This window comes from Myotis brandtii, unplaced genomic scaffold (genome assembly GCF_000412655.1).
Source record: "Myotis brandtii unplaced genomic scaffold, ASM41265v1 scaffold312, whole genome shotgun sequence".
NCBI classification, from domain to species: Eukaryota; Metazoa; Chordata; class Mammalia; order Chiroptera; family Vespertilionidae; genus Myotis; species Myotis brandtii.
Genome location: NW_005361955.1, coordinates 2,875,290 through 2,902,489, shown reverse-complemented (window position 1 = coordinate 2,902,489; position 27,200 = coordinate 2,875,290). Strand labels below are relative to the sequence as shown.

Genomic DNA, 27,200 nt, shown 5'->3' with positions numbered 1-27,200 from the left:
GCATAACTTCCCATGAATGTGTTAATAAGGAAATGATCAAAATTAAAGAAAGCATCTTTATGTCTTATTTTTTTAATGGAGGAATTACCTCCCACTTTCATTAACATTTGTCTATGAAAAGATTGAATTTCCAAAAGTTGAAATTATTTTTGGAGCCTAAATGAGAGTGATAATTACATGTTTTCTCCTCAGAAACATTGAAAAATTGTCTTCCATTATAATGTTCTCTATATGATGAAAAGTTAGGTTATTGACACCACCCTGAATTTCATAATCTAACATGTAATAATAATTGAGGGCCTTTTTCTAGAATTTTACTGTTGTCCATATTAATTTTTTTTTTAGTATGGCTCTAGTTTTATCATTTATTTCTGATTTAACTATTCAAATCTCTCTTCTGGTCACCAGGACTTAGAGATTTGGTAGATTTCTAGACTCTGAGAATCTCTTATTTTGAAACATGGTCATTTCTCTTGTTATTTCCTCCAAATTATGAATTATAGGAAATAATCAAAACAAATGTTATTTATATTAGATGCTTACAAGAAGACACAGCATTTTTAAAAAATTATTTTCCCCTACCAGCCCTCAGGAATACAACTTGTCTTGAAAACTATCTGACAGCAATTATCCATTTAAACTGTTAATTAAGGTGCATGAGTCATTAAATAAAAATAATTTTTATACATTTGAAAGAGGTTTTCATAGGTTACTATCTTTGTCAGCATTCTCACTTATAACTTGAGTAAGATCACCTCGAGGAAATTCTAAAATCATCATACCTCTTTGTAAGGTACATATTCTTTGCTTCAGAGAAAATGTGAGCTAAGCAAATTTCTTCATTGTATTAGATCAACAAAAGTGACACAAGGTTTCTGTTACTTAAGGTACCTTTAGATGCCCTTAAATTGGGCATTAGAAAGTTGTCCAGCAAATGCTTCCTGTTCATCTGCTAGTGTTGAATATTTGTGAAAATATGTGATAGAGAATGAGTCAGACTCATTTGAATGGAGCTAAGTTTCTATAAACCTCTACCAGATTACCCTTTTTTGTAGGCAGAGTTTGCACCTCTGACTAAATTAGAGACACAGGAATTGCACATGTACCTGATAGTAACTGCAATCCAACTCTACAACCTCGAATTAAGATCACATGGCTGTTTGAGTACACAGTTTTTTAGACTCGTGTAATTTTTGTTTGAATAAGGGATTGGCAGCACAAGATTGAGATTCCCACAGTGGGGAATTGCTTGCATTATAAAGTAAACTTAAAACAGTCAGCTGCTAATTACCTACATGTGAATTATCCCTCACTACTTCATGCCAGGATTTCTGTATGGCTTTTAGCTGACCTTCTAAGTAGGAAACTCTCAGCCAGCCAATCCAATTTGCAAAATAAGTGGTCCTAAAAAAACAGCCTTCTAATAAGTAATGAGTACCTACTATAGTGGATACTGAAGTCTAAACACCTTTGCCTGGCTTTCAAAGCACTTTATAATCTGGTTCTACTTTATCATCTTATTTCCCTAAAAACCCTAGTGATTGGCCTGGGATTTAATAGAATTAATTTCATTATCCCAAGAATAAGCCATATTCACTGTGGCCACCAAGCCTATCACATTCTGGAAAGCCCTTCCTAATTCTTCCATCTTTTCAAATCCTCCCTGTCCTTCAAGGTCAAGTTCAAGTAATGTCTATGCTGTGAAGCATTCTCTGAATACACTACCGTTGATGCTGTCCCTCTCCTACAAACTGAAAGTATGTCCAGAATATATCTCCTATCCTCCTTCCACTGCCACCACCCTGATCCAAGCCTGGATTGCTATCCCAATCTCTCAAGAGGTTTTCCTGCCTCTGCCCTTGTCTCCCAATAGCCTTGTCTCAGCCCACCATCCAGAGGGATTATTTTAAAAAGTAAGTCATTCTGCTCAAAACCCTGCAGTGGCTCCCCACGTCACTTATAACAAAAGCCCCCGTCTGCCCCACAGCTCCCACCCCACCCAGTCACTTCTCCATCCCCTCTTGTATCTATCTGCCCTTTACTCACTCTGTTCCCACCACACTGGCCTCCTTGCTGTTCTTCCAACATTCCACACATGCTCCTTGCCTTAGTGCTTTTGCTTCTTCTGGCCTCTTAGCTGACTCTCTCAGCTCCTTTTCATTTTTGCTCAGATCTTACCTTCTAGGGAGGACTACCTTGACCCCCTATTGAATTATCTATTCTCCCCACTGCCCTTCCCCTCCCCCTGCTCTACACTTTATTTCTAAAATACCCTATAATGTATTTATTTATTTATTGCATTTATTGTTTATTGTCCACTTTATCCCACTAGCATATCAACCCCATGAGGGTAGAGATCTTTGCCCACTTTGCTTCCCCACTGGTATATACCAAATGCCTAGAACATACTCTATGAATAGCAGGGCTCATTAATAGTTGTTAAAGTGAAATAATAAAATTCTCTAACCTTTTTGGTCTGTATCACATTATTTAGCCCTTAATTAGAGAAATACCTGATATTATTTTCTGTTTTATATGTTCCCTAGGCTAAATTATGTAGTCAACTGAGGGTAAGACCCAGGTTTTATTCTCTTCATTATTTCACAAATATCTAACACAGCAATTTTCAACCTTTTTCATCTCATGGCACACATAAACTAATTACTATGCAGTACACCTAAAAATATGCTATATTTTTTGCCAATCTCACAAAGAATATAGGTATAATTTTGATCCATTCACACTGGATGGCTATTGTTGTGTTGGCTGTTGTATTTTTATTTGACAGTCTAAAGGAAAAGAGGTCAGTGCTTCTGACTAAATAGTCAGGGTATTGCATGTTTTAAAAATTCTTGCTGCACACCAGTTGGAAATGGCTGATCTAACACATAATAGGTATCTAATAAGCTTTTGTTGACTTACTAATACAAAGCTGATCTCCTGCTTTACCTTGGCAGCTCCTGAGGTCAAGCACTGGAATGTATTTAGTAAGTACAAACAAAAGTTTAGTGTAAACTAAATACTAGTCTAAAACCAATGCTAATATAAACAAACAAACAATACTAAATATGCTAAACACAGGTACAAACATATCTTGAATTACCTATTGCTTACAGTTATTTGCACCATGCCCTTTCATTGGTTTGAATATCATTAGTTGAGTATCTTTCAAATGTTAATTTGAATGTCATAAATTTGCGAATTATCCAAATGCCTGGCTTCTTCTGCAAGTCTGCCTACTTTTTTAAAAAAATTCTTTATTGTTTAAAGTATTACATGAGTCTCCTTTTTCCCCCATTGACCTCTCCCCTGCCACCCCCACCCCCAAGCACAAGCCCTCAGCCCCCTACTGTCTGTGCCCATTGGTTTTGCTCATATGCATGCATACAAGTCCTTTGGTTGATCTTTTACCCCCTCACTCCCTGCTTTCCCTCATAGGTTGTACAGTCTGTTTGATGCTTCTATATCTCTGGCTCTATTTTTGTTCATCAGTTTATGTTGTTCATTATATTCCACAAATGAGTGAGATCATGTGATATTTATCTTTCTCTGACTGGCTTATTATGCTTAGCATAATGCTCTCTAGTTCTGTCCATGCTGTTGCAAATGGTAAGAATTCCTTCTTTTTTACAGCAGCGTAGAATTCCATTGTGTAGATGTACCACAGTTTTCTAATCCACTCATCTGCTGATGGGCACTTAGGCTGTTTCCAAATCTTAGCTATTGTAAACTGTGCTGCTATGAACATAGGGGTGTATAAGTCTGCCTACTTTTTTGAACTTCTAGTATTCATTTAAATTTCCAAGAGACTAATTTTCTAACAGTGCTAAGAAAAATAACTTATTTAATTACTAACTAATATTCAACATTTAAAGCACTTAGAGCTATACCTGATATGTAATAGGTGCCTAACAAATGTTAATTTTGTCTTCACACACTTAAAATCTAAGTTACCACTTTGGGATAATACAGGTTTTTATTATCCATGCTTTCTAAAGTCTTCTATTATCAGACTTATTGTTTACCCTCTTATAATCTTTTCCTTAGCATTTTTCAAAACATTTAGATATTATCTGATATATATTATTAATCATAGTTCCAGAAGAATGAAAGGTTTAATTTCTTATTTTGGCAAAGAGCCAATGGCAAAACTTAGTAATAGAACAAGAGTTCTAGTATTTTTCAGATGTTCTGGGCATGTGAACACAATGGCTCCCCTTGCTTCTTTTAATTAAGTCACTTCTTTTGGAAAACGTAAAATATTTATTGCTCTTATGTTTTTGCTTGCATTAGCAATTAAATATTTTTAATGTAAGATCATTGGATATTATTTTGCTATTGTCTTGTACTTTACATAAAACTCTGCCTTTATTTTAGTGTGTGTGTGTGTTTTTTAATTGTAGGCCTGTTATATTAGATGTCTGGGCAAGTTTGCTTAGTTGACTAAAATATGATGCTAATAAGAACCAAAAGTGTGCATTGGACATAAGTATGGCCAGAGTTACATAGAAATCTTTGTCATTGATACAGGCCACATCTCTAGTCAATTACATGATACAAATAATTGACCCAGGATAAACCAATTCAATTTGCGAGTGTATGTCCTATGTAAAATCTATTCATCTTTGATATTATATTCACTTATTTGTTATCACTTACGTTGTTATCAGGTAATATAAGGGGCATGCTGGATGATAGAGACAAGTATCTTTTTCTTATAATATTTTTATCAATAATAATTCAAATCCTAATCATCCCACTGGGCCCTCATAATTCAAAAGCCATATCTACCATGAAGTTATTCTCAATTATTTCAGAACACGTTAGTCTCCTCCTCCTCCCCATTTCTAGAGCACTTATTGTTTCTATCACTACTTTGATCTCTATACTTTTATTAAACATCTTTCACCTTGGTAACTTCTAAAGATCAAGAACTATAATTGTAATGTATTTCTTGTGAAGCCTAAAAAATACCTTGAACATAGTATTAAACAATTGGGTATCTTGATTTGAAATGGTTTTGATTTTATATTACTGAATGAGCATAAATTGAGATTAAGATATTAAGAAATAAAAATTCCAAAGAAAGTGAAACAGGGAAAGCTTTTAAAAAGAGAAACACCATAATAAAATATAATGATAATTCTTCTAAGAAGCAAGGTTTTTAAAATAGATTGTTGATCCATTTATTGACAAGATCATCTTTTCCCCAGTACACTGAAGTGGCATTTTTGTCATAAACTAGATGCCTATGTAACTGTTGGATTGATTCTGGACTTGCTCTTCTGTTGCATTGGTCTATTTTTTCTATTTTTGCACAAATTAATATGTTGTCTTAATTACTGTAGCTTTATAATTGGGCTTAATATCTGGTAGTAGAGTCCTCCAGCATTGTTTTTCTCTTTAAAGTTGCCTTGGCTATTTTTGGTCCTTTGAATTTCCATAGAAATTTAGACTCAGCATGTCAATTTTCACACAAAAATGGTAGGATATTGAATAAATTTTTTCTGAACCTATAGATAAATGTAGAGAGAATTGACAGCGTTACAATAATGAGTCTTCCAATCTGTGAACATGGTATATTTAAATATTCTTTCATTTTTTTCAATAATACTTTTGAGTTTTCAGTGTAGAGATCTTACACATATTTTGGTAGATGTTTTCCCCCGGGTATTTGAGGTTTAATGTTATTGTAAAGATCATTTTTAAATGTCATTTTTATTTGTTGTTGGCTTACACAATTAATTTTTAAAATGTCATTTTTGCCCTAACTGGTTTGGCTCAGTGGATAGAGCATCAGCTTGCGGACTGACAGATAAATGTCATTTTTATTTGTTGTTGGCTTACACAATTGATTTTTAAATATTGACCCTCTTTACAGCAACTTTGCTAAATTCTCTTAACTGCAATGTTTTTTATACAATCACATCATGTGTGAATAATATTATTTTTCTTTTTTCTTTTCTAACCCTCATGTCTCTTTTCCCCTGTTGTATTAGATAGGATTTCCAATATATTGTTATTCCTGATTTCAGAAGGAAAGCTTTAAATATTTTAGCATCATACATGATTGCTACTTTAGGTATTTTGTTTGTTTTTTATAGATATTCCCTATCAGATTAATGAAGTTCCCTTTCCTTCCCAGTTAAGAAGTTTGTTTTTTTAAAATCATGAATGAGAGTCAAGTTATATCAAATGCTTTAATATAGAATATTTTTGGTAATGCTATAATAGCTCAGGAGGAAGTTCTAAAATATGAAAAATGTTTACTCTGGACATTTTAATATCACATTGTAAAATGTTTTAAGATAATACGTAGTATTACTTGTTAAAAAACAAAAAATGGGCCAATAACCACTAGCCATCTGGCTACATCTGTTTTGACACTTTTGTTCTTAGTGTTTGTTTCGCTACGACCATTGTCTTCTCATTAACAGTGCTTGGCAGAGTAAATTGAAAACAAAAGAAGAAACAGAAGCATAGTGTATCGCATAATTTTGCCAGACTAAAAAGCTCTAAGTAAGATAGTGCCTTTCCCTTCTATGATAATTTCAAGCTATTAGAGGTGCTTCAGTAGTAAAGCATTATTTAAAACCTCCCACCCATCCTGGTTGCAGGAGGTCTTTTACAATGTTTGAGAGGTGGACACACCAAAGAGAAACAATACTTTGGCAGATCTTTAATGGTTTCCTCTTTTTTGACTAGTTACAAACTTCTGGAGCATTCTTTTTATTTTTTTCCCTTTCCATTCAGTCTCCCTTCTCTCATTTTTATTCCCCTATCACTGCAAAGCCAAAACCAAAATGTGAAGAGGGAGCTAGCCAGGAGGAAACATTCCAGTTCCTTTTTTCTGACCTAAGCACTATTCTTCATGTGCTAGCAGGCAAAGTAGGGATTTTCTGCTAAACCAGAGCAACTAACTGTTCAACAGATTGGGCCTGCATCTTAATTAGGTTATGAATAGTAAATCTCCCTTTAGAAACATGTAAAGATAGTTTCAGCAGAAGAAGCAAGCTTAACTATAGGGAGCAAGAGGACATGCATTTCCAGCTAAGGAAGAAGAAATGGAGGAGGGCATGATCCTGTCATCTTGTCTCCTGATATCTCAGGAGTGGATTAGGCAAGCTATCTAAACAGCATGTGGCCATACAAGAGAAACAGGTACATATGGTAAAGGGCAAACATGCAAAGGATGATAACTGTATGTTTAGGAAACGAAAAAAGTTACAAACTGCAACATAGGTTAGACGATTATTTCACAAACTGTATTCCATCAAATGTTAAACTTCTCAAATATTGCATACTGTGCCCTCTCCTCTCTTGTATTTTCTCATGAATTATTAGTCTAAGAAGTCCCACAGTAAACCTATTTAACCTTACTTGACTAGCATTTCCTAAATTTACTTGCCCACCAGAATTTTTTTCTTTTTAATTATTTTAAAAGGAACATCATTAACATATGTATAACACAGTTGGGGAAATGCCAGATAAGACTTAGACTTTCCTGGCTACAAAAGAGCAATTAAGCAATGGAATAAGTAACCAAGAGAAGCTGTGTACTCTCCTTTTCCAGAGGCCTTTAAAACAGGACATCTGTTTTAGGCGTAGTCCTGTTTGAACAATGGGACTATACTGGTGTTTCTTCCTCTTCCTGTCCCCTAGTGGTAGCATTGGAGGCTTTTAGTCCACCTTTTACATGATTCTAGTACTTTGGTTATTAATAAGTGCAAAAATGACCACTGTTACCAATAATTATATTTATTGAGGACTTATTCAGTGTCTGGCCCTCTGCTAGATACAGGAGACAGAAAACCTGGATTCTTAATCAGCCTCTAACCAACTGTGGGCAAATCACTCTGCCTCCTTTTCTTCATCTGTCAAATGAGGAATTTAGGTTATCTCAAAAAGGCCGTTTCTGCTCTAATATTTCAGGATGATTTTTGTCTCTGGATAGCAGCTCTTAAAATGGGAGAAGAATTTAAAAATTCTGAGATCAATTTACACTGCAAAATGATTTTCATGAATCAATAAGGAGGGGCTGGATAAATAAGTTGGAACTATATTTACGAGTTCTAAGGTATCAAACTGAAACAAATAAGAAGATATTTTAAAAAGTCATTTATTGCCTACCCAGTTTGGCTCAGTGGATAAGCGTCGGCCTGTGGACTGAAGGGTCCCAGGTTCGATTCCAGTCAAGGGCATGTACCTTGGTTGCGGGCACATCCCCAGTGGGAGGTGTGCAGGAGGCAGCTGATCGATGTTTCTCTCTCATTGATGTTTCTGGCTCTCTATCTCTCTCCCTTCCTCTCTGTAAAAAATCAATAAAATATATATATTTACAAAATAAAAAAAATGAAAAGTTATTTATGGTCTCTGAAAGGGCACTTCCAACAAGACCACTAAGTTTTAGAGAATATATGAAAGGCTTTTTTCTGGCACCTATTATTGTTGCACAGCTTAACACATCTGTCTAATGAAGCTTTTATTTGAGAATTATTCTTCAAAGTACATCCCAGCCTCCTGTACCTGACACATCAAATGTATTCAGTTTAGAAAGTTAAGTGTGCAGCCTTGAAGTTTTAAATCATCTGGGTAGGTAACCCAGTTCTACAATTTAGTAACTGTGTTCTTGGACAAATTACTTACTTCCAAATCTGTGCCTTAGTTTCCTCTTCTTTAAAGAAAATTATAAGTGTACCTACCTCTTAGGGATGTTGTGAAGATTAAATGGGATGATTCAAATGCTGTACTTAGCACAATACTTAGCAAAGATTTGGGGTTCTATTAATATTAGCTAATATAATTATTAACACGTTAAGCGCCCTGTCAGTCACCGATAACTCACACTATACTTTCCGTCCCGAAGACAAAACAGGCTGGGCGCTTAATGTGTTAAGGACATGCAGCATTTCCCCAGATATTCTAACAGAAGTTTTTCTTTTCATAAGGGACAGCATAAAACACCAAAGGGAAATTAGATAGTTCTGGTGCTTGATTTTATAATCTAGCATCTTTTCTGACCTGCTGCTTCCATACTCCCAAATAATGCTGCCTTTCAGATAAGAGAAGTTACTTTATTTTTGCATATTGGTTGTATTTTTGTTTGAAGTGCTTTGTACTTTGGAATATTGTGTAAAGTCTGCTCACTGACTATTATATAGTTTAAAGCCAAGTTTGAAGGTCTAAGATAAAGGTCACATATTCATGTCCTTCCTCACAATGTCTGCCTAGAGACTTTGGCCTTCTTGAAACACACTGAAGGTTGTGAAATTGATAGATACACCCTGATGCAACACACTCCTGTCACCCAGCTGGAAAGTTAAGACACTGTTACTTATCCCTGAGAAGGGCTGTTGTTCATCCTAATATTTCGCTAATTTATTCTTTCATGGGTAATTGCATGGAGTAACAAAAAACACCTACTCAACTTACAGCTTGGCAGAAACAGTAGCTTATGTTTTCTAGAGACCAAATTAGAAGCAGGCTCCCTGGATCCATCTCTAAGTCAAAATAAAATAAAATGTCTAGGGAACCACTGTGCCTCCCAGTAAACATGGTCCATGAAATAATATTGTTTAGGTCAAGATGTCCTAGAATAAGAGGACAGGGAGAAGGAAAGGGGAGGGAAAATATGTATTTGAGTAATATGTTTTCATAGAAACGAACAAGAAAGCTGTTTTTCTTTCTTACTTTGTCTTTTCTACATAGAAAAAGCAAACAAACTTTGTAGGACCCTAATCTTCCTCCTGCAATTATCAAAAAAAAGAAAAGAAAAACTGAGTATACATTGTGGAGGGGAAGGATTTTAGCTTAAATTGTATTTTATTTATAATATTGAAGATTACCATCTTTTCTGGGGAGCTTAAGTCTTAGCAAAACTAAACCATTGAGAAAGTACCTTTATTCCATTTTCACAGAAAAAAAATGAATACTTATCTACTTTTCTCTATAAAATATGCTCATTCAATTGGCAAGCATTTAGTAAACAACTGTGCATAGGACTAAAGGGAAAACAGAATAGTAAGACACTGTCCTTTTGCTCCAGAACTTGAAATTGAATGGTGGAGATATTTATCCAAATAATTATATCAGAGTTAAAAGACAAGTACAAAATGCTGTGGGAATACAGAAAATGGAGAGTATTTTTAGGTTGGAGCATTTATGGAAGGTTTCATGGAGAAAGTAGCATTTGGACTATTATGGGATTTCCCACTATTGTTGGAAAGACAGATTGTGAAGTGCAGCAGTGAGGATGGGAAGAAGATAGAGCAGCCTCAGCATGAACAAAGATGAACAGACTAGAAAATGAAGAGCATGTTGAACGTGGTCAGAGTAGAATATGCCTAACCAACCACAGGCTGCAACGAGAATGGGAGTGAGGGGTGGGATCACTAGGGGAAAAGATCACTAGTGAAAAAATTAAGTCAAGGCCATGTCAGGGAGCGCCTTGAATGCCAAGCCAGGACATTTTAATTTATTATGTAGGTCACAGCTTCTCCTGCTTTCCCACTGATATGCCCTTAGTAGAAGAGGACAGCAAAAACATAGCATTCTTGGGGTGGGAATGAATAGGTGGACAATGAAACTATTCTGTATGATACTGTAATGGTGGGTACATGACATGCTTTGGTCAAAACCCATAGAATGTGCAACACAGAAAGTAAACCCTAATATAAACTGTGGACCTTAGTTAATAATAATGTATCAATATTGGTTCATCAATTAGTAACAAGTGTATCACACTAATGCAAGTGTTAATAATAGGGGAAATCCAAGTTAATAATAGGGGAAATTGTGAGTTTCGGGGGTGAAGGGAAGGGAGAAAGGGGAAAGAGTATATGGGAACTCTGTACTTTCTGTTCAATTTTTATGTAAGCCTAAAATCACTCAAAAATAAAATCTTTTTTATCTTTAAATCCTCACCCAAGGACATTTTCATTGATTTTTAGAAAGAGAGGGAGAATGGCAGGGAGGGAGGGGGAGAGAGAGAGAGAGAGAGAGAGAGAGAGAGAGAGAGAGACTGAAACCTCTGGCATGTGCCCCAACTGAGGCTAAGGATCAAACCAGCAACCTAGATATGTACCCTGACTGGGAATCGAACCCACGACCGTTCCGTGTATGGGGACAACGCTCCTACCAACTAAGCCACACCAGCCAGGAAAAGTCTATTATTTTTTAAAGCCCTAGCTGGTTTGGCTCAGTGGATAGAGCGTCGGCCTACGAACTGAAGGGTCCTGGGTTCGATTCCAGTCAAGGGCATATGTCCAGGTTGTGGGCTTGATCCCCAGTAGGGGGGGCATGCAGAAGGCAGCCAATCAATGATTCTTTCTCATCATTGATGTTTCTATCTCTCTCCCTCTCCCTTCCTCTCTGAAATCATCAATAAAAATATATATTTTTTAAATCATGTGTTCATGAAATATACAAGTACAATTTTTTAGGAGTTTCATATTATATCTTTAAAATAACATGAATTTGATTCTATTCATTTATGCATAAGTGGGCATTTTAAGATTAAAATTTTCCCCAAACTTTTCATTAAAATCCATGACCCATAAGGATATGATTCCTGTATTAAGAAGCATGGCTTTGGTTGACAGGGAGTCACTGAAGTCACATTGAAAGTGAAAAAAGCCCCAGCTCGGTAGCTCAGCTGGTTGGGGCATTGTCCTGTGCACCAAAAATGATTGCAGGTTCAATTTCCTGCCAGAGCACATACCTAGGTTGTGGCGCGTATGGGAGGCAATGGATTGATGTTTCTCTTTCACATCAAAGTCTCTCTATCTCCCTCTCAAATCAATAAACATATCCTCCAGTGAGGATTTAAAAAAAAAAGTGAAACAAAACTAAACCAGTAAAATGATGAGCAACTAATTTTTCTTGCAACACAGATATTTTTGCATCCTTATTTTTATTTCCCAGTGTTCATACAGAGGCATATACAGTACCTTTAACTCACTTAGTGAACCTTTATTTTGTTTACAATAAGTATAATGAGAAGTAGTTGATAAACCAACTTTTATGGATAGTGCAGTTGAAACAAGAGAGATATATTTAGATATGAAAGTAATTTATACTAAGAAAAATGTGAAATAAGCCTGCTGAGGAGATAGGCAAAGTAAATGGAATGGCTTAGGTTAGGTAGGTTTAGATGTATTTTATTGATTTCAGAGAGAGGAAGAGGGAAAGAGAGATAGAAATATCAATGATTCGAAAGAATCATTGATCGGCTGCCTCCTGCATGTCCCACAGTGGGGATCGAGCCCGAAAACCAGGCATGTGCCCTGACCAGGAATCGAACCCTGATCTCCTGAGTCATAGGTGAATGCTAAACCACTGAGCAACACCGGCTGGGCTTTTTTTTTTTTAATTTTAGAGAGAGAGAAACATTGAAGTGAGAGAGAAACATGGTGCAGTTGCTTCTCATATGCGACCTGACCAGGGATCAAACCTGCAACCTAGGTATGTGCCCTGACCAGGAATTGAACCAGCAACCTTTCTATGCATGGGACAACACTCAACTAACTGAGCCACACTGGGCAGGACTAGATATATTTTGAGACAAAGAATTCAGTTTGATGGGTGCCCCTGTCATTGAGAGCATAAACTTTTGACTAGATGTCATTGAGACCCAGCATGACCTTCAAGCTATCACCAGTGCACATTCCTCTTTTTGTTGTGTAGTGTTTACATTGTAACACAGATAACTTAAGGTTGTTTGGGTACTTATTTATGTAGATATTCAGAATGTGAACCCAAACTGTGCCTAATGATTCCTCATGGAGCCACTGAAGCACATTCACAGGACTAGGCTCCTCATTTGTGTTTTCAAGGCACTTTGTTTTTCTTATGAAGACCACAACTGGAATCTTTAACCTCATGCAGAACTCAGCCTTTGAGAGTGAATTCCTTAGCTCTCTGCTTGCTGGGAAAATACAAGACACCCATTCCCAGATATCCTTAGGAGAACAGCTCTTCCTGCATAAACTATTTTCATCAATGAGAGAATATATACAGAACAGGGTTTCTGGGTCAGTCTTGAGTTTGAATTCTCTACTTACTAGCTGTTGGACACTGGACAAGTCACTGTACTTTGTAGTCCTAGCCTACCTGTCTCTAAGTGGGGATAATATCTTGGGTTACATGAAGTAAAAGGTAGAATTCGTCTTTTATGTGCAAGGTACTCAAATATTAGTTTGTTTTCCTCTTTTCCTACCTTTTATGCTAATATTCCATCAATTCATTTAGTATTTAAAAATAAATGTTTAAGAACCTACCATGAGCCAAGCAAGCTCTTTGCTAGGAGATAGGTATATAATTGCAAATAAGACAGGTAAGCATATGATTTCAGGTGCCCTAGAATTTTTGAGCAATTCATTTCTTTGCCTCTAACAGCAATCTCAAATTCCCACACCTCTCTACTGGTATTTTTGACCAAGGAGTTAACATTTAAAATACTTGTGACTGCCCTCACCTCAGTGGATAGAGTGTCAGCCCAAGGACTGAAGGGTCCCAGGTTGGATTCCAGTCAAGGGCATGTATTTCGGTTGCAGGCAGATCCTTCAGGCACAATTCACATGATCTCTGGCCCCAGGGCAGCATGTAGGAGGCAACCAATCGATGAGTCTTTCTCACATATCAATATTTCTCTCTTTCTCTCTCTCTCTCTCTCTCTCTCTCTCTCTCTCTCTCTCTCTCCCTCTTTCCTCCCACTCTCTTTAAAAAGATTAATGAAAAAATATCCTCACCTTAGGTAAGGATTAACAAAAAAAAATAAACACATACATACATACATACATACATACATAAATAAATAAATAAATAAATAAAATACTTGTGACTGCTTTTTTGGCACAACTTTAATAGTGAACGGGTTTCAGGTAAACCAAGTCAGACAGGTTCCCATTGTGTAAAGGTTTAAAGTTTACCCACTTGAATCACTCACAAATCCACATTAAATACTTAGAACCAAAATCTCTGAGGGTTTTATTTCACTTACTGTGACCACAAAACATATTTAGAAAAATGCATGTGGCATCTTAAGCAGGCAACTCATGAAACAAGTTATTCTGTGGCCTTAGAATCCATATCAGTGTTTTTATCTTTGTGTTGTTGTTTTTTTAAATGTTTCCTTGTTTTCATTTTTGTTTTGTCTTGGGGGTGGTTTAAAATGAATTCTGGGCCAGAGTCTCATTTTAACATTCCCTCATTGATATTCAAATATGTTTCACATATCTCTAACCTCTCTGTTCTCAATATGGGGAATGCTTTCTCCTCTTTAAGGAAAACTGTATACACAGAAAACATAAATATTTGAGTGTTTTCATAGCACAGAAGGGATTTCTCTTTTTTAAAAGATTCATTTTGGTGTTACTTTTAAGAATAAAATTATGTTATAATACAGTTAAAGAATAAATTATTTATGTATATATATTTTTATTGATTTCAGAGAGGAAGGGACAGGAAGAGAGAAAGAGAAATATCAGTGATGAGAGAGAATCATAGATCAGCTGCCTCCTTCACACCCCACACTGGGAGTCGAGCCTGCAACCCAGGCATGTGCCCTGACTGGGAATCGAACAGTGACCTCCTGGTTCATAGGTCGACACTCAACCACTGAGCCACGCAGGCTGGGAAAGAATAAATTCTTATCTAAATTTAATATACCAACTTTCTGTCGCACAAAAACATTATAAACATGAATAGAAAAGCAAAATTTTCATCCTAAAGAGAAAACTATTTAGGATCTCTAATTTCAAGAAAGTAAATTTATCCCAGAACTCTATGCTCTTTAAAAATCAACAGACTTGATTGATGACCTTCTGTAGAAGATAATGAGGGCAGGGCTGTCTGTAGGACATTTTCATGGAGTACACTATACATGTTGATACTGTTACAGGGTTCTCCACTGTGATATCCAGCTAAGCGATGACTTCCTTTAATAAAACATATTGGGCAGCACTAAGAAGGTGGTTGTGTTCTCTTCTCCAGATGAAATCACATTACCAAACATTCTTTCAGTTCCCTTTCTACATATCTTTAGAGGATTGCTCTGTCCTCCAGGACCAACTTCATAGCTATGCTTTTTTTCCATTTCAGAAATTACAATGGTTGACACAGAGATGCCATTTTGGCCCACCAACTTTGGAATCAGCTCCGTGGATCTTTCCGTAATGGATGACCACTCCCACGCCTTTGACATCAAGCCCTTCACCACTGTTGATTTCTCCAGTATTTCCACTCCACACTATGAAGACATTCCATTTGCAAGAGCTGACCCAATGGTGGCTGATTATAAGTATGACCTGAAGCTCCAAGATTACCAAAGTATGATGTTTATTTTCACTTTTCAGAGTACTAAGACTAGCATTGGATTCAATAACACTGGAGTAAGTGCTCCAGAGACTAAAACTCTATAGAGAAGACATTTACCATTAATCTATTCATCCACATATCCATAAAATATTAGGTATTTACGATATACCAGAAAGGAAGGCAGTGTGTTAATCCCCCAGATCATTCTTTCCTTTGTCCCTTCTTCCTTTCTCTCCTCTTTTTTTCTTTTTTGGTTCTTCTTAGGAGCATTACCCAGTATGATTATATTGCCAGGTATATATCAGGCTAAGAGTCCATCACCCAAACTTTGAATTCTTTTGAATACTTATAAGTTAATAAGTAACAGTGTGCTACCTTATTATCACCAAATTACTAAATTATAATCCAATTTTTTCTAATTCTGCCATTTGAGAAGCTTACACTGAAACCTGAACTGGTAAGGGAATTAAGCCTGTGGTTCTGTGACCCTCCAACACCCGTAATACTAAAGCTCTAACAGACAACATATAGTATTTGAGACAATTAAGGTTATTTTATAAATAACACAAATTTAAATTTTGACAAGTTGGTCTATTGATAAATCTTCATACCATTAACTCAATTCACATCGAAACATCAGACTCAAGAAAAATTAAAACTGCACTTTTTGAGAAAACAAATTTCTGTGATGCTATTTCCTTGATTTTTATCTCTTTGTGTACTGATATGCTGGTTTCCCAAAGCCACCACTATGTAATTGGTAACCATTACTTGACAATAAGAACTTCCTGTATTTCTAGTGTGTTTTTTTAAGATAAATAATATACTTGGTTATATTAATATGTGTGGTTTTCAGTTAGAGCCTAATACGGAAATTTAATAGCCCTATTCTTAACCAGTGGGAAAGTAGTCCTTAATTTCCATAGGTTGTTTCACTCTCTATCAAAGATCATTTTACAAACCACCTTTTCTGACTCAACACTGATGGTAACCTGGTCTCTTATTTTTTATGTTCCTTCTGTGTGTCTTTTGCAAGAGTGGTTTAAAAATATTTCTAAAATGCAACATTGAAATTAAAATACACAATTTAATATTGTGAAAATGCCAAGTACAGCATATTACATAGTAAAATAACCTTGATTGTCTCAAATACTATACTAGTATATGGGGTGCTGGAGGGTCATAGAACCACAGGCTTAATTCCCTTCCCAGTTTTATTTATACATTTGAAGCTCAAAGATGTTATGACTTGCCCATGCTTACCAAGCCTACTTTTCCTATGGTCTTTTCATGTTCCATAGTGGTTCTACACTTAAATAATAAAAATATGGCATTAAGGTGTACCATAGTGACTTGCCCTATTGCCTTTTTAGTATTGTTTTTCATGTAATAATGACCTGCTCCCATTTCTCTATACACAGATGCAATCAAAGTGGAGCCTGCATCCCCACCATATTATTCTGAAAAGGCTCAACTATACAATAAGCCTCATGAAGAGCCTTCCAACTCCCTCATGGCAATTGAATGCCGTGTCTGTGGAGACAAAGCTTCCGGGTTTCACTATGGAGTTCATGCTTGTGAGGGATGCAAGGTAAAAAGTAATTTTCTTCTTTCTTCAAAGAATTTGTTGAAAATTTACCTATTATTTCATTTCCTATTGCAAACATATGACAAGGGATTGAGATAAAATTGTCAAACTTTTTTTAAAACCCACTACTCAAATAATATAATATTTGAAAACCTAAGAAAATTAATAAAAGCAGGGATACTTTGCCTCACTTTTCTTCCTCCAGATTGGTTCTAGAAAGCACTGATCTAATTTAATCCTTATATCTTGCAGCTTTTGTTTTTTTAAGTGACTTGATCGAGGGATCAAGGCAAGATACTGATGAACTGGCCCAAAACCCAGATTTCTAAATTTTCCAGTATTGTTGTTTTTTCACTGTACCATGTAATATTTTATATATGTAAGGCTTGACAGATCTAATAGATAGATAGATAGATAGATAGATAGATAGATAGATAGATAGATAGATAGATAATAGATAGATAGACAGATAATCTTCATGTGAGCCTTAGAACAGTCCTATAAGGTTGAGCTTATATGTGGCCACTAACAGATGTAGAAATTATGAATAAGTGAAACTTTCCCATGGTCATCCATTAGTAAATGGCAGAGCTAGGACTCCTAAACCAGTGCTCTGTGTTTTATTACTCCAGCATCAATTAAGTCATGTATTATTATGGGCAGGTAAAGAGATAGAACTATTTTGGAAAGGAGATACTATTTCTCTTCACCTTTTTTTTTGTGAAAAGGGGAATTTTGCAAAGTTCAAATATTTAGTAATATTATGCCCAAGCATTAAAAAAAGTTAATCAACTCATATTTTCACATGTAGTCTTTTTAAATAATTAATTTTAATATACTAAGTGAATAAAATAATAATAGAATAGTTTTTATTTTTTAAATATATTTTTATTGATTTCAGAGAGGAAGGAAGAGGGAGAGAGGGAGAAGCATCAGTGATCAGAATCATTGATCAGCTGCCTCCTGCATGCCCCCTACTGGGAATCGAACCCCCAACCCGGGCATGTTCTCTGACCGGGAATCAAACCATGACCTCCTGGTTCATAGGTTGATGGTCAACCACTGAGCCACGCCAGCTGGGCTAGAATAGTTTTTATTATATACTCCAGGGTTCAGAATAAGTTGTTCATATTTACCTTATAAAGTAAATGTTTAGCTTTTATAAAATTTTAAATATTTTGTATTTTGTATATTTTCTAAACATAATATTATAAATATTTAGCTTATAAAATAAACACTGCTTATATTATATGAGTCAGATTTAATCCAGGGTTGGGCTTTTTTATTCAGCCCTAGCCAGTTTGCTCAGTGGTTAGAGTGTCGGCCCATAGACTGAAGGGGCTCGGGTTCGATTCTAGTCAAGGGCATGTACCTCAGTTGCGGGCTTGATCCATGGCCCCAGTTGGGGCGCATGTGGGAGATAATTAATCCATGTGTCTCTCTCACGTTGATGTTTCTATCTGTTTCTGCCCCTCCCTTTCACCCTCTCTAAAAATCAATGGACTTTGATTTTGAGCAGCATACAAACTTGTTGATAAAGAAATATTTTAAAGTTCCACAAAACTTCAGTGTCCATAGACACATAAGAGAATAAAACTTTCTACTTTTTAAACTCATATCAAAAACCAAGCTTATGATTTAGAGTGTCTACCTTGGGGAAGAATGTAGAAGACCTTGTTTTCATGAACTGTAGAACTAACTCAGTAAAATCATGGAAGATAGGCCTGTTTGAAGAAATTCTTTGTTGGGTTAATTTGCATACTCATCCAATTGGCTGGTGGGCATAGCGGAGTGACACCAATTTGCATGTTTCTCTTTTATTAGTTTATATATATATATATATCTCCTTTAGAATAATAAGTACACAAAACTATTTTCTGAAATCGTGACGAATACATCTCCAGCTCACCAGTTCACAGACTTCACAATAATCATGAGTAAATTGTTGAAATTGCACATTATTTTATGGACTCTGAAGTAATAAATAAGTGTGCTGTTGAAGAGTTTCTTTATCAGTAATATGAAGAAACTTTGTAGAAGCCTTCTTCATCCAGTGGCATAAGATACCATCCTTGCCCCCACAGAGCTCACAGTTTTAGTTGGGCAGTGGAGGAGGAGCAGGAAATAAACATAAATATAATAATCAAATTGTATAGTATGCTAGAAAGTCATAAGTCTATGGGGGGGAGGGGGAGGAACGGGAAGAAAAACTAGAGCAGAGTAAAGGAGATCAATGGTTCCTGAGGAAAACGGGGCAGGGACAAGCCACAGTATTAAATAAGGTGGATAAGCCTCATTGAGAAGTTGAGGTGTTAGCAAAACTTGAAGGCAATGAGGGAAATAGGCAAATGTATATTTAGAGAAAGAGTTTTCTACGTGAGAGAAAGAAGTAGAAAGTGACTTCAAGGATTTGGGCTTGAAAAAGTAAGAGGAAGGAGTTGTATCGACTGAAATGGAAAAGCTGTGGTGAAGCAAGTCTGTAGGGGTAAGATCAGGACTTTAGTGTTGGATATGCTGGGTTTGAGATGGCTATTAGATTTCCAAGTGAAGATGCCAAGTAAGCAGTAGAACATACTTGTCTAGAGTTCAAGATAGAAATGTGGAGAAAATAGAAATGCACACCAATGACAGAATCATACTAGTTCAGTGCTTTTTGTACCAAACAGGACCAGATAAATTTGGAAGAATTAAAAACTGAGTTTCATGAAAATGAACACAATAGAAATGAATAGGAATACTCTGAACAAAAAAGTGGAGTTAGGAAACATTTCTGATTAGAATTTTTTTCAAGACTTTCCAAAAAATATAAATATTGCAGCATTCAGTTAGTCTCAAATTGACATATTTGCTTTTTTAAGGTAGCAGTCGATTTTCTGAGGATTTATATATTATTTCTCATGCTATTTTCCATTATCTCTTTTTGTTTGCAGGCTACAATGATTATGGAACACACACATTTTCAACTGCATAAATAAATGAAACCAATTCTGCAGGAAATTATGCAACATAGAGAATTCCAAAAAATTATCCACATGTGGATTTTTATTGGCCCTGATAATGTATTAGGATGAAATGATTGTAACTTTGCCAAACCGCTTAGCACAATTATAAGGGCTTGGCATGCTGTTGGAATGGTTTGCAGAGAGACTGAACTGATTACATGGTGTTTTATTTGCATTACATTAAATCCAGAGCACTTCCTAGAGCATGCTGAAACCCAAATGTAGAGCCAAAATACATTGAATGACATTAGTTGGATGTGGTCATCTTCTAAGAGCTAAAACAAAACACTGGAAATCCTCTGGTTCTTTATTTTATAGCAAAGAAAATTCAGTTGCCTAAAGTCACCAGGGCCAGAACTGTGTGAAATACCCAGGCCAGTGTGCCTTTAGTCATATGTTGCTGCTTCAATGTGTCATAAAGACTTAGAATTTACTTCTTTTATTTTTTTTTTCATTATCTTTTTGCAGGGTTTTTTCCGGAGAACAATCAGATTGAAGCTTATTTATGATAGGTGTGATCTTAACTGTCGGATCCACAAAAAAAGTAGAAATAAATGTCAGTACTGTCGGTTTCAGAAATGCCTTGCTGTGGGGATGTCTCATAATGGTAAGTGAACACTTAGCACCACATACTTTATTATTCCCTTATGGCTGCCAGATCAGTAGATATGAAGGCCGTTGATGAAAGTGTGCACAGTTTCTCCACAGAATGCCAGATTTCAGAATATTGCATACTGACAAAGCATTTCTCATTTAGATGTGAGTTTTTAAGCTGTTAGTACAGAATCCTCTCTGGTTGGGCATTTGCCATGATGAGAGAAAACACTTGAAAATCTGGGGAAGTGATGGAAATGACTATAGTATTTTAAAACAAATGTAAGGATAGTTGTGATTTTTTTATGTTGCTTTAGTAGTATTAAAAACAATTATACTTTACTTCTGTGTATCAGTAGTTTCTAATTTTAATGTAAGAAAATCTTGAATATGGAACTTTAGGTGGCTTCTCAGAATTTAGATGTGTTTTTTTTTCCTCTTCACTATGCAAAGATGAGTGTAGGTATAGCAGTAACTTGCATATTATATGAGTCAGATTTAATCCAGGGCCCCAGTAACTTGCATATTATATGAGTCAGATTTGATCCATGGCCCCAGTTGGGGCGCATGTGGGAGATAATTAATCCATGTGTCTCTCTCACGTTGATGTTTCTATCTGTTTCTGCCCCTCCCTTTCACCCTCTCTAAAAATCAATTAACTTTGATTTTGAGCAGCATACAAACTTGTTGATAAAGAAATATTTTAAAGTTCCACAAAACTTCAGTGTCCATAGACACATAAGAGAATAAAACTTTCTACTTTTTAAACTCATATCAAAAACCAAGCTTATGATTTAGAGTGTCTACCTTGGGGAAGAATGTAGAAGACCTTGTTTTCATGAACTGTAGAACTAACTCAGTAAAATCATGGAAGATAGGCCTGTTTGAAGAAATAGTTCTTGATTTCTATTTAGCTCTGACTGGTTAACTAGCTCACAAAACAAATTTTGACATAATAATGTTACTATATTTTTCAAGTATTAGTTTTTTAAGAACTCATTATGAGCTCAAGAAATGTAAAATGTCAAAGTGATCAAATTAAATCCAAAGTCTCATTTCGTTGGATATCCTGTTTTTTCTTTCTTTTGCCTTTATCTGATATCAAAACTGATCTGGTAAGAAGATAATCTTTAAGTCAGTCTTCATCTGTAAGAACTCCAAAGCATCTGTGAAAATTAAATTTTTGCTCCATCATGCTGATGTTTGGTTTTCACAGTGGAAATCATCAAGATATTTTGGAATCATTAATTGGTTGATACTTTACCCTTTAAAAATAGTTTACAAAATTATATTTTTATCATTAATATTGGTTATTTGCTCTAAAGGCAAGACAGTGTCGCTCAGTGGCTGAGTGTCGACCCATGAACCAGGAGGTTGCAGTTTGATTCCTAGTCAGGGCACATGCTGGGGTTGTGGGCTCAATCCCCAGTGGGGGCGTGTAGGAGGCAGCCAATCAATGATTCTCTCCCATCACTGATTTTCTATCTCCCTCCCTTCCTCTCTAAAATCAATAAAACACTTAAAAAAAAAAAGAATGTATTCTGAATAGATCTATTAGCTATAGTAGACAGGAAGAAAATTTGTTCTAATTTTTCTCAACAGTTAATCACATCTGCTCTATAGCAATATACAACTTCAGTCATTGATTGCCAGATAATTTGCTGTTTTTAATTCCACCTATTTCCTTTTTATTTCAGACCTTATAAAACATAAGGGCATGTTTTCAAGTCATGGGTTAGATTTTAGGTGATGCAATCAAGTTGCAATAAACTTAATTTATCTTTATGAAAAAATCTCTGATTTGAGATCATTATCTATAAAACTGCATAGGAAAGCATTGCCAATTCTGCTTTTAATTGTATGTCTTTTTTGTCCTTTAAAAATTGTCATTTTACACATTGATATAAAATATATTTCCTATTGCTTGTACATATTCATGTAAAATATATCTCCCATTTCTTATTGTTTATAGGGCCAATAATATTTAAAGCCCAACCTATGTGTTATTGAGGGTATAATTTTCTCTTCCCAGAAAAGTCAAAGAAAGCTATCATGAACTGAATAAGGTTATCTTTGAACATCATGTGACTATTAAAGGAATTAAATATCATGGCATCAAAGGCTTATGCAGTTCAACACTTACAGGATTGCACACATGACTAAGAAAATCCCTTCCCAGAGGTTTTTATGGTAATGTGTTTGCTGCACAGAGAAGAAAACCATTTAATTTAACACAAGAAGGGAAACTCAACAACTAGATTTTGATTAGTTTTGCCTGTTTTCCTGATGAAGAAAACATTTTCAAATACAAAGTTTTCTAGGAAATCTTAGTAATTATTTAAATTCATTGCTTTGGCCAATATGAGGCCAACAGTAATGAGGTTTCCATTCATATAAAATTCCTTTTTGTTATTGTTGTATGTGAATGAACAATATATGCAGAGCCAACGCATATTATTTTATTATTTACTTCATAGATGAAAAGCAGCTCTGAATATGAAACATTGACTAGTCAAAATTCTTAATGACTAAATTATCTCATAAAAAATAAAGAGTGACCATTTAAAAATATGATTAATGTCAAAGATTTTGACAGCAGAACTTGAAACAAACATTACACTTTGAAAATCTATAAAAATTTGTGAGTGCCCATTGACTGAAGAAGGAATATTAATCTATGAGATGTAATGTAATAACCCACCAACTTATCAAAAGAGGCTCCTTATGTTATACCAAAATCAGCACCTTGCTGTTTTCAGAATGTACAAGAAGAGATGAACATCCCCCAAAGTAAATTTACTCCATTCTGTGTTACTTTTATTTTTGCTCTTTGGTCTCTGTTTAGTCTATTCTATGCATTTAGCTTCCACATTAGCTACCCACTCCCAGCTTTGAAGGAGGCTTCTGAAGTAACCTTCAAGGACCCTAAGAACCCTGGGGAGTGTTGTTCGAAAATCACTGAAATCAGTGATTGCTAAGTTCCTTCAACTTCGAAAATTCTATGATACTACGTAAGTCAAGCAACCTGCTTACTGAATTTTTCACTTTTCAATTAAGCTATTCTGTATCTTATCGACAATGTCACTGTCTTCCTAAATATTTAGGCAACTGGTTATCTGTCAATTGCCTGAGTTTAAAAGTTTTCATCTATATGCTTTGGTACCATAAAAATATAATTCATATGCCTGAATCAGGTCTTCTGTATATTCCAATCAATTGCTCAGTAACTTAGGGCAATACATTTGATGATTGCATAATGATGTAGCCCCAGAGTACAAATTTAAAGCAGTCCAGACTAAAGAACGTATGAATGGTATGGTTGGATAATAGTATATGGTTTTACCTGATGATAGAACCTGTATTTTGATTGTAGAAGGGCATGATTTCAGCATTCTTCTAACTGGAAACGTAGTTATTTCTCAAATACCCATTTCCAGCACTGGATGGAAAAAGCACCCAGTTGTTAGGCTGAGGTGCTCTGGGAACAAATTTTTTGTTTTTCTGTAATTATCAAAATGAACACATGTTGCCATGATTTTGGTCATTTAATAATCCATCAGTTTTAGACCGTGGGCTGATTGCTCCAAAGTTTTCCTGAATTGTCTTAAGCATAATCAGTTCAATACCCTGTCCAGACACCTTTAGAGGAAGGCTCCAAATGCAAGTAAAGCAGAAATAAAGAGGCAACTTCCTGGGCTACCCAGAATTAACTTACTAAGGGGTTATTGCATCAGCTGCTATTTGTTTTATATTTTGAGTTAGTGAAGCTGGTATCTACAGAATCTTGAGAAAAATACTCTCATAGATTAATATTCCTTCTTCAGTCAATGGACACTCACAAATTTTTATAGATTTTCAAAGTATAATGTTTGTTTCAAGTTCTGTCAAAATCTTTGACATTAATCATATTTTTAAATGTTCCCTCTTATTTTTTTATATATATTTTATTGATTTTTTACAGAGAGGAAGGGAGAGGCCACTGGGAATGCGCCCTCAACCAAGGCACATGCCCCCGACCAGAATCGAACCCGGGACCCTTCAGTCCGCATGCCAACGCTCCATCCACTGAGCCAAACCAGTTAGGGCATATTTTTTATGAGATAATTTAGTCATTAAGAATTTTGACTAGTCCGTGTTTCATATTCAGACTTGCTTTTCATGTATGAAGTAAATAATAAAATAATAAGCGTTGGCTCTGCATTTAAAAAATAATGTGATGTAGCAAAGAATTGACTTATGGTACTTGAGTCATTCATCTAGGTTTTACCCTATACCATTGAGATTTGACTAAAAATTATGCTTTGCATATATATAAAATTAGTGAAACCTTAGCTTTGCTGATTAGGATGTCCTATTATGTAAATAATGGGGTTTCCTTTTATTTAAAAAAAAAGCTGACAACTTAAAAATAATTTCTCAGTGGCTTCATAAAAATTCAGAAAAGTGGTTTTATAGATATTTGTGGCACTCAGCATTTTTAAGATAGTTCCCTCCTTCTTTGTAAACAGAAGCTTAGTGTATATTGCAAAAAGAAAAAGAAAAGAAAATCTCAGTGGCCAAATGAATTTAAACTTCAACATGTTACTCTTTCTTTTCTTTAGTCTTTTTTGTGGTATAAATTACCCAAATGTTAACTTTTAGGGAACTATAACAGAGTAAAAAGTCCTAATGCACAGGGCAGCTATGATACTCAAACCTGCATGGCCTTCATGATTGCCCACTCTCTAGCCTCCACCACCTTATCCCACTGCTGCTCTTTTTCACATATATTTCAGGCAAACTGTGTTCTTTGTTGTTCCTGGAAAATGCTTGTGGGTCTTTGTGTATTATGTTCTTTGGTTCCCTGTCAAAATTCTATCTGGCATTCAAGGCCCAGTTCAAATGGCTTCTCTTCCATAAGACTTTTAATTTCCCATTCTTCCCCTTCTCTTGTTTTATAACTTTCTCTGACACCACGTTGTGCCTCATAAAGCAAAGGAGTGATCATATCTATGTTACCAAAAACCAAACTACTATAAGCAGCAGTAAAAAGGATATATGAAAGGGGGAGCAAATCAAGGAAGTTTACCAGAACACCCATGCAAAATTATGAACTAAGACATTGGGATGGGTAAGAAGAAATGGAATTGAGAGAAAAATTAGAGCAATGACCAATGAATACAAATGTCTGCAGGAAGAGAGGCTGTTGAGATTATTCAAGGTATCTAGTTTGGTGATAGAATGAACTAACCAAGAAAGGAAAACAGAAAGAGGAGACAGTTTGGAGGGAGAAAATGAAAAGTTCAGTTTTATGTTGTAGTTGAAGTGCTTATGGGATATCCAACATCCACATATAAAGGAGTCTAGAAGGAAGTGAAAAATAAGGATCCAAATCTCAAAAAGAGAAGGCAGGAGCCCAGCCAGCGTGGCGTAGTGGTTGAGTGTTGACCCATGAACCAGGGCAGGTGGGGGCGTGTAACGGCTCGCAAGCCACATGCGGCTCTTTGGCCCCTTGAGTGTTGCTCTTCCACAAAATACCACGTGCGGGCGTGCACGTACAGGGAACGTTGTGGAGTGAAAGAAGATGTAGTGTCGAGGATTAGAAAGGTATGTTGAGATGGTTTGGACATATAGAGAGGATGAACGAAAGGAGATAGACGAAACAAGTATACAAGACGAGTGTGGATGGGAGAGTTGGAAGGGGTCGACCTCAGTGAACGTACCTCAATCAGATTGAGGACGTTTTTAGCAAAGGCCAGCTTGGGAGTACCCTAATTAAGTTAATAACAATGTACCTACCTATATAGTTTTAAGTTTAAAAAATTTGGCTCTCAAAAGAAATTTCAATCGTTGTACTGTTGATATTTGGCTCTGTTGACTAATGAGTTTGCCGACCACTGAACCAGGGGGTCACAGTTTGATTCCCAGTCAGGGTACATGCCCAGGTTGCATACTCGATCACCAGTGTGGGGTGTGCAGGAGGCAGCCGTTCAATACTTCTTCCTCATCATTGATGTTTCTATCTCTATCTCTCTCTCTCTCTCCCTCTCCCTTCTTCTCTGAAATCAATAAAAAATATTTTTTTAAAAAAGAGAGAGAAGGCAAGAGTCATTGGCACATTCTGTGTGAGAAGATCAAAGTAGGAAGAACAGAATATAAGTGAAGGAAGGAGGTCTGGAAAATAGCAGGCAGAAAGAGGAGAAACAGAAAACCAGAAACCAGCATGAGAAAATTTTTAAATATCAATGGTATTAAAAGCTGGGAGACTGCTGGAGAGAGCAAGTAGAAGGAGAACTTAGAAGAGGCCCCTAGATCTGACTGTGAAAAAAGAATTAGGGACTTTTAAGAGCAAAGTTTTGGTCAATTTAAATGAAGCAAACGCTAGGTTGCAGTGGGTTGGGAAGTAAATAAAGAGCAAGTGACAAATGCAGATGGAGAGGAAAGACCACTCTTTCAATAACTTCAGTGGTGGAGGAAAAATAGCATAAAGGGGAGATGCACTAGGATCAGAACCTTAAACATCTGCTTCAGTGGAAAAGAAGGAGCTAGTAAAAAGGGGTACATGAGGGAAAGAATAATCTGTGTATATTTAGAATCATCTTGCCACGCCCCCCCAATCCAGTTAGCCTAGCACAGTGTCTTGCATCAAACAAGTTTTCAGTGAATGAATTCAATGATGTCAAGTAAGAGCTAGGGAATCAGAGATTGAATCAGAAGGTAAG

The 27,200-nt window shown here is 35.9% G+C and overlaps 1 protein-coding gene across 3 annotated transcripts in view; it reads left to right on the top strand.

Moving 5' to 3' along the window:
- Nucleotides 1-27,200, top strand: part of PPARG (peroxisome proliferator-activated receptor gamma) — a 106,756-nt gene that overhangs the window by 46,568 nt on the left and 32,988 nt on the right. For 2 of the 3 annotated variants that reach the window (XM_014542742.1, XM_005870041.2), the window contains exons 2-4: nucleotides 15,100-15,327; nucleotides 16,737-16,906; nucleotides 20,374-20,512. In XM_014542742.1, coding sequence (XP_014398228.1) covers nucleotides 15,108-15,327; nucleotides 16,737-16,906; nucleotides 20,374-20,512 — 529 coding nt within the window. In that variant the 5' untranslated portion in view covers nucleotides 15,100-15,107. Of the gene's footprint in view, nucleotides 1-2,963; nucleotides 2,988-15,099; nucleotides 15,328-16,736; nucleotides 16,907-20,373; nucleotides 20,513-27,200 lie in introns of those variants that run through there. The other variant, XM_014542743.1, reaches the window with a different exon arrangement.